The sequence below is a fragment of the Crocuta crocuta genome, unplaced genomic scaffold, assembly GCF_008692635.1.
Source record: "Crocuta crocuta isolate KB4526 unplaced genomic scaffold, BGI_CrCroc_1.0 scaffold383, whole genome shotgun sequence".
Classification (NCBI taxonomy): domain Eukaryota; kingdom Metazoa; phylum Chordata; class Mammalia; order Carnivora; family Hyaenidae; genus Crocuta; species Crocuta crocuta.
Genome location: NW_027531897.1, coordinates 2,566,175 through 2,572,028, shown reverse-complemented (window position 1 = coordinate 2,572,028; position 5,854 = coordinate 2,566,175). Strand labels below are relative to the sequence as shown.

General features: G+C 40.5%; 1 protein-coding gene across 1 annotated transcript in view; it reads left to right on the top strand.

Annotated features, from left to right (window-relative positions):
* The window catches only part of LOC144239518 (microtubule-associated serine/threonine-protein kinase 4-like), a 199,299-nt gene extending 194,765 nt beyond the window's left edge, over nucleotides 1-4,534 (top strand). Inside the window, exon 5 of the mRNA XM_077773602.1 lies at nucleotides 4,502-4,534. Coding sequence (XP_077629728.1) covers nucleotides 4,502-4,534 — 33 coding nt within the window. The remainder of the gene's footprint in view (nucleotides 1-4,501) is intronic.
* Nucleotides 4,535-5,854: the final 1,320 nt, after the last annotated feature.

Sequence of the window (5,854 nt, the reverse complement as noted above, 5' to 3'; positions counted from 1 at the left end):
CACACTTGCGGTACCCTGACCTTAATTTTGTAGGACTTGCAGTATGTATGTATACCCCTTTCAGTATATATACCCAATCCATCATCTGGCTCTGTCTAGTGTGATGTGCTCAGAGGGGAAGAGTGTTTCTTTTAAACCCCTCTTATAATGATCACTGCATAATTCTACTGGCAGATGCTGTGTTTTGTCTGTTTTGTTTTGTTTTGTTTTTTTCTGCTAAGATTTTTGTTCAGCATTTACAGAGCTCCTGTATCCTTAGTGTATAGGTCCTGTCTTGGTTTATTTATGAGCTCTAAAAAATAGCAGATGATGATGAAAAAGACTGGCATGTTTGGGGTTGGACTGAATTCTAGTACTCATCTCCATAGTTTTGGGCAATTGCCCCCTAACCTCATTGAGCCCTGGTGTCTTCATCAGTAAAATGGGAATAGTTAATCCTGAGAGCATTTGTCATAACAATTCAACAATATAACCTAACATATCAGAACTAACTGCTAAGTACTATGCTTTTTTTGTGTACCTCTGTATTTCTGGGCTTCTCTATCTTGTAATGGGTCTATTTACCTGCTTTTCTACCTATATCACACTTTTCTTTATTCCTATAACTTCATAAGTCGTATTACTAATTGGTCAAGAAAGTTTCTTCATGTTCTTTATGAGCGTTGGGTGTTTTGGCATGTTTATTTTCTGTGTAAATTCACTTGTGAAATTCTGCAAGCTAATTAGATTTTCATTAGAATTACATTAAATCCAGAGATCAATTTGGGAAATTGACATTTTTATGATGTTGAGTTTTACTATTCTAGAGCGTAGTATATTGCTCCATTTACTTAGGACTTTTTAAATGTTCTTATCCACAGAATGAATTTATATATCCTCCATTAGATTTATTCTTAGGAATTTAAATAACATCTCTCAAAAATAAACATGTGTACCTGTTTGCTAATGTATGGAAACTGAACCTGCTTTTGATATTTTTAAAGTAATTGATCTTGCAAATCTTCGCTGATTTTTGCAGATCTCTAGATTGTTGAGATGGGAGGCTTCTGTACACAGTGATGATATGCAAATAATAACAACTTTGTTTTTTGCTTTTCCAGTTCTTATAGTTTTTATTTCTCTTTTAAAAATCTGAAATCACTAACCAGGACTTCCAAGCTTATGTGGAAAAGGAGTAATACCATGCATTCTAGTCTTGTTCTCAGACACAAAGGGAGTATTTTGAACATTTCATATTATGTATGATGAATGTTTTAGAGTCTTTGTTATTGTATTTTATTTTGGAATCTCTGTATCAGGTGAAGCATATTATTGAGGTTTTTAAAAAATATTAACGGCTTTTTTTTCCATTTGTTAATGTTACTGATCCAATGTTTTTGAAAAAATGCAACATTGTCACAGCAAGTAACTTTAAAAAATACTTCTGCACATTCCGTTTACTAGCATTTTTGTTTAGGATTTTTTTGTGTTCATTAGCGGTATTAGCTGGTAGCTTTCCTTTCACGTATTGCCTTTGTTTTGTTAGCTCAACAACTTGAATTCGGAATGTGTCAGTCACTCGTGTGATACTGCATTAAGGCTCCGTAGTAAGCCGCTTTCTCTGTGGTACTTGTCAGTAGTATTTATTTCTTGCTGTGGATGGGCTCGAGTTTTGGACTGCGGATGTATGGGTTGGCTCGGCTCTAATCTGTAGGTCAGAGCCCTGTCTGCCTTGCACAGACTGCTGTGGGACCCAAGTGGAAGGGGAGCACTTGCGTATGCAGTGGTTTTCTCACGCCGGAAGCTGGAAACTCCTAGAGGAATCAACAGAAATACTGACTGTTTAAGGGTTCGGCTGGAAACAGCCAGTCTCCCTTCTACGCATTGGCGAAAGCCAGTCACGTGATTAAATCCTGCATCAGTGGGAGAGAGGAAGTGCTTGCTAAACAATAATTTTATCTACAACAGGAAAAGTTCCTTCTTTTTCTAATCTCTGAAAGAGCTTGTCTAAGAATAGATTGATTTCTTGCTGGACTGTTGTGAATGTTACCTAGAAAGGATTCTGGGCCAGACTGATAATATCATGGGGCACTTCTGCCTGATGGAACGAATTTTTAAATAGTTTTTAGACCCTTGAGATTCTTCATTTCTTCTGCAGTCACTTTGGTGTTTAGTAGTTTTGTGTGCAAATGACGTTTGCAAATGATGTTTATGGTGCGGCAGCTATAGCTTCGATTCCTTTCCCATTCCTATTGTTTGGTTGTGTTTTCTCTCTCACACTTTTTTTTCCCTCTGTTAGTTTTGGCAGACGTTTGTCCTTATTAGTGATTTCAGTGGCTCTGGATCTCGCATCATGCCTAGATAAGTATTTTTTCTCCTCACATTCTAACAATGTATCTCATATTTTTATACTTTTATGGATTAATTTTTAATGTTTAAATCTGTAATCTGTTTGGAACTTATTTTTACTGACAAGTTAAAGAGAAGTTGAGTATATGATTCTTTTCCCAAGTGGCTAGCTAGTTATTCAGCACTCTTGTTGAACAGCTGCTTTTCCCCTCTAATTTGTAATATCATTCTTAGCATACACTAAATTCCCAAGTACATTATGGGTCTGTTTCATGACTCTATTCTCTTCCTTTGATTTGTCTTCTTGTATTTATATCATATAATCTAATTCCTGAAGATTCATGCTATTTTTAACATCTAATTGTTCTGGTAGGGGAGCCTCATAACTCTTGTAGCCACATTTTTTTGCAGTTACATTTATTTTTCAATTTTTTTTAATATTCATTTTTGAGAGACAGAGAAAGATGGCATGAGCGGGGCAGGGCCAGAGAGAGAGGGAGACACAGAATTCAAAGCAGGCTCCAGGCTCTGAGCTGTTAGCACAGAGCCCATTGTGGGGTTTGAACTCACAGACCACGAGACAATGACCTGAGCTGAAGTTGGGTGCTTAACCAACTGAGCCACCCAGGTACCCCTATTTGCAGTTACATTTAAAAGACTGCCCTTCATTTTAACATTTTTTTCTATTTCTGGAAATAACTTCCTCATTTTCTTTGAAAACCAGGGAGAGGGTAAAAAAAAAAATCCTTTGTGAAAATAGTACACATCTTCTACTTTTATAAATCATAGTTCCTGTAAGAAGAGAGACTGCCTTGTCAGTTTCCCACATCAGCCTCCTGGCTTGTGTACTGCAGAGCGTTGGGGTACCATTTACTGAGACTTGTCATGTGCCATGTTCTAGTGTTAGTGGTGTGACACCTAACCCTGGACCTTGATGCTCCCTGGAGTTATTGCTGCCACCAGCTAAAGAAACCAGAGCCTCCTGATAGCAGGTCTCCAAAGGCTGGGGATATTTTCAGAAAATGTGGGAGAATGAGGTCTGGCACTCCCTCTACATGTGGGAGGCAGCTCCTTTGCCAATCTCAGGGGCTCCTGCTTTGGTTTCATGAAGGGAGTGACCAAGTTACCTTATATCTTGAAATTGTGAAACCCTCATGCCACCAACTACCACATTAGCTGTAGAGATGTCCTCTTTTTTGGTGGAAGAAACCAACAAAGGAAGTGAAAAGGTAATGACCGTACCATTTTGCTGGCCTGAGCTCTTTTCCCAAACTGTTGTTTTTCTGAATTATTCAGGACGTCCTATGCCCCTCGTGCAAAGGCAAAGGATTTGCTCCAAGGGGGATGGGCACTCATAGCACACGAGGAATAATTCCCCTCATCCATCAAGCCTGACACCTCATGGATTCCTTGCCCTGTCCGAGCAGGGAGAGGCTTGAGCAGGATTGAATGGTCTGTCCTTATCTGGCATTTTAAAGAAATCTGAATTTGATATGAAATTAACTGGATGCAGCTGAAGTTGCTGAAGGCAACAGTTCCCACTGAAGTCCTAAGCTTAGAGCCTCTCCCACAAGACAGAAGAATGTGACAAACATGTGTCTGAATTATGACCATCATCTGAGCCTGTCATTGCTGAAAGCTCTTGATTAAGAGGGAGAGGTTAGGAATCTAATATCAGGGCAAATGAAGCCACATCTTTGATCCACTAGAATTTTATTTACCTTTCTGTCCTGGGACTCTTAGATGCAGCTGATCAATTAGGAAGTTCAGGATTGGATGACTTCTGTGTTCTTTATTTTTTATTTTAAAAAGAGAAGTATATTTTTGTAACATACAATTACAAATTCCCATAAAACATTTAAAATATTTCTTCAAAGGTAGGAATAAAAATCATGCATAATATACAACCATGCTTAACTCCTTTTGTTGAAACATAGTTTCCCCTTTTCCCGCCCTCTCGTAACTTGTCATAGCCCATAGACATTCTTCGGTGCCCACTGTCCTGTTTCCCCCACATCCCAGTCTTGGGGTAGTTACTGGTCTGATTTATCATTTCTCCCTTTGGTTTCTTTCTGCCTGCTTTCCTTTTCTGTAGTTTGTAACTCTGACATTGGAAGTGTGAAGGTTTTTATGTCTCAGCGGGTGCTAACCCCATGTCCCTGGTGCCCCACAGCTGACCGTTGGTACTCATCTTTTATTCATGTGATCTCTTGACTCTCCTTCTACTTCCTCGCACCCCACTTTGCCATCACAGGAGTTTACATCCTCACGCCCATAGGAATTGTGGAGCTGAAGGCTCTCTCTCTGTCAGGCATTTCCTCCTTGCATCCCCTCTTCTCAGACAGAGGGGCTCCTGCTTCCTGAAAGGACATGTCCCTTAGGTAGCTGCTTCGCTCAGACGGTGGAGTCCTCTGCATCCACTGCCACTGCCATCAGCCCTTCTATGTTGTCTGCACTGCTATCAAATCCGATACCCCTAGATATCTCTAGATGGCAGCATTCACTTCCCTCTGCCTTGAGGCTAGAATAGAAAAGAGCACTTGACTGTAGCCCCAAGGATGATGTTAGTGTGGCTGCCTGGTCTTTATGAGGTGTGTCCTTCCTTGCCCTTTCTTTTGTGTCCAAACGGATGTTAAAGTCCACAGACAGCCATGAGGTTGGAATATCCAATACATCCTTTTCCTGGGTTCTTTGACAGTCCACCTTGTAAAACCAGACTTGAATGGAGTTGTTCAGTTGTGTTTTATCCAGTGAAATTTTGTGGTGAGGATCATTGCTTTAAAATGTAGCTTGAGGTGGGGTGGGAGGTGGGGTTGTCTGGGTGGCTCAGTCAGTTAAGCTTCTGACTCTTGATCTTGGCTCAGGTCATGATCTCGCAGTTCATGGGTTAGAGCCCCACATTTCTCTCTCTCTCTCTCTCTCTCTCTCTCTCCCCCCTCCCTCCCTTTTTTCCCCCGCTTTCTCTCTCTCTCTCTCTCTTTCTGTCTCAAAATAAATAAGTAAAGTGAAAAAAAGTTTTTAAATGTATCTTGAGGTTTGTGTTAGTTATTCTTTAAAAGCTTGCTCACGAGGGCTGGTGGGTCGGGCTGCAGAGGGACACTGGAGCTGATGTGAAAATGCCAGACCAGTTCTACTTCTCGTCAGGTGCCCTGGTGTGTGTGGCTCTGAATTCATCTAGTGCAACTCTCTTGAACACCCATGTCAAATATATGGCCCCAAATCCAATTATGTTGTTTCCTGGTTCACAGTACTTTAAAGATAACTACAATGTAGACTTGAAATCATGTACAGAAGAGTGTGTTCTGCTTTCTAAAATATGTATTATTATGTAGAAATGTTTGGCCACTTGTAGTTTTTGTTTTTAACCTATCTGTTCCCCAGTGAAACTTTGGCTGCTGTGGAGCCCAGCAGGGCTGTATCTCTCTGTCCTCTGTTGGCCTAGATCTGGGCCCAGCACACATGAATTTCCTTTTACTAATAGCATCCTCTCTGCCCTACATTTGGTCGTGGTTCCTGATACCGTAGC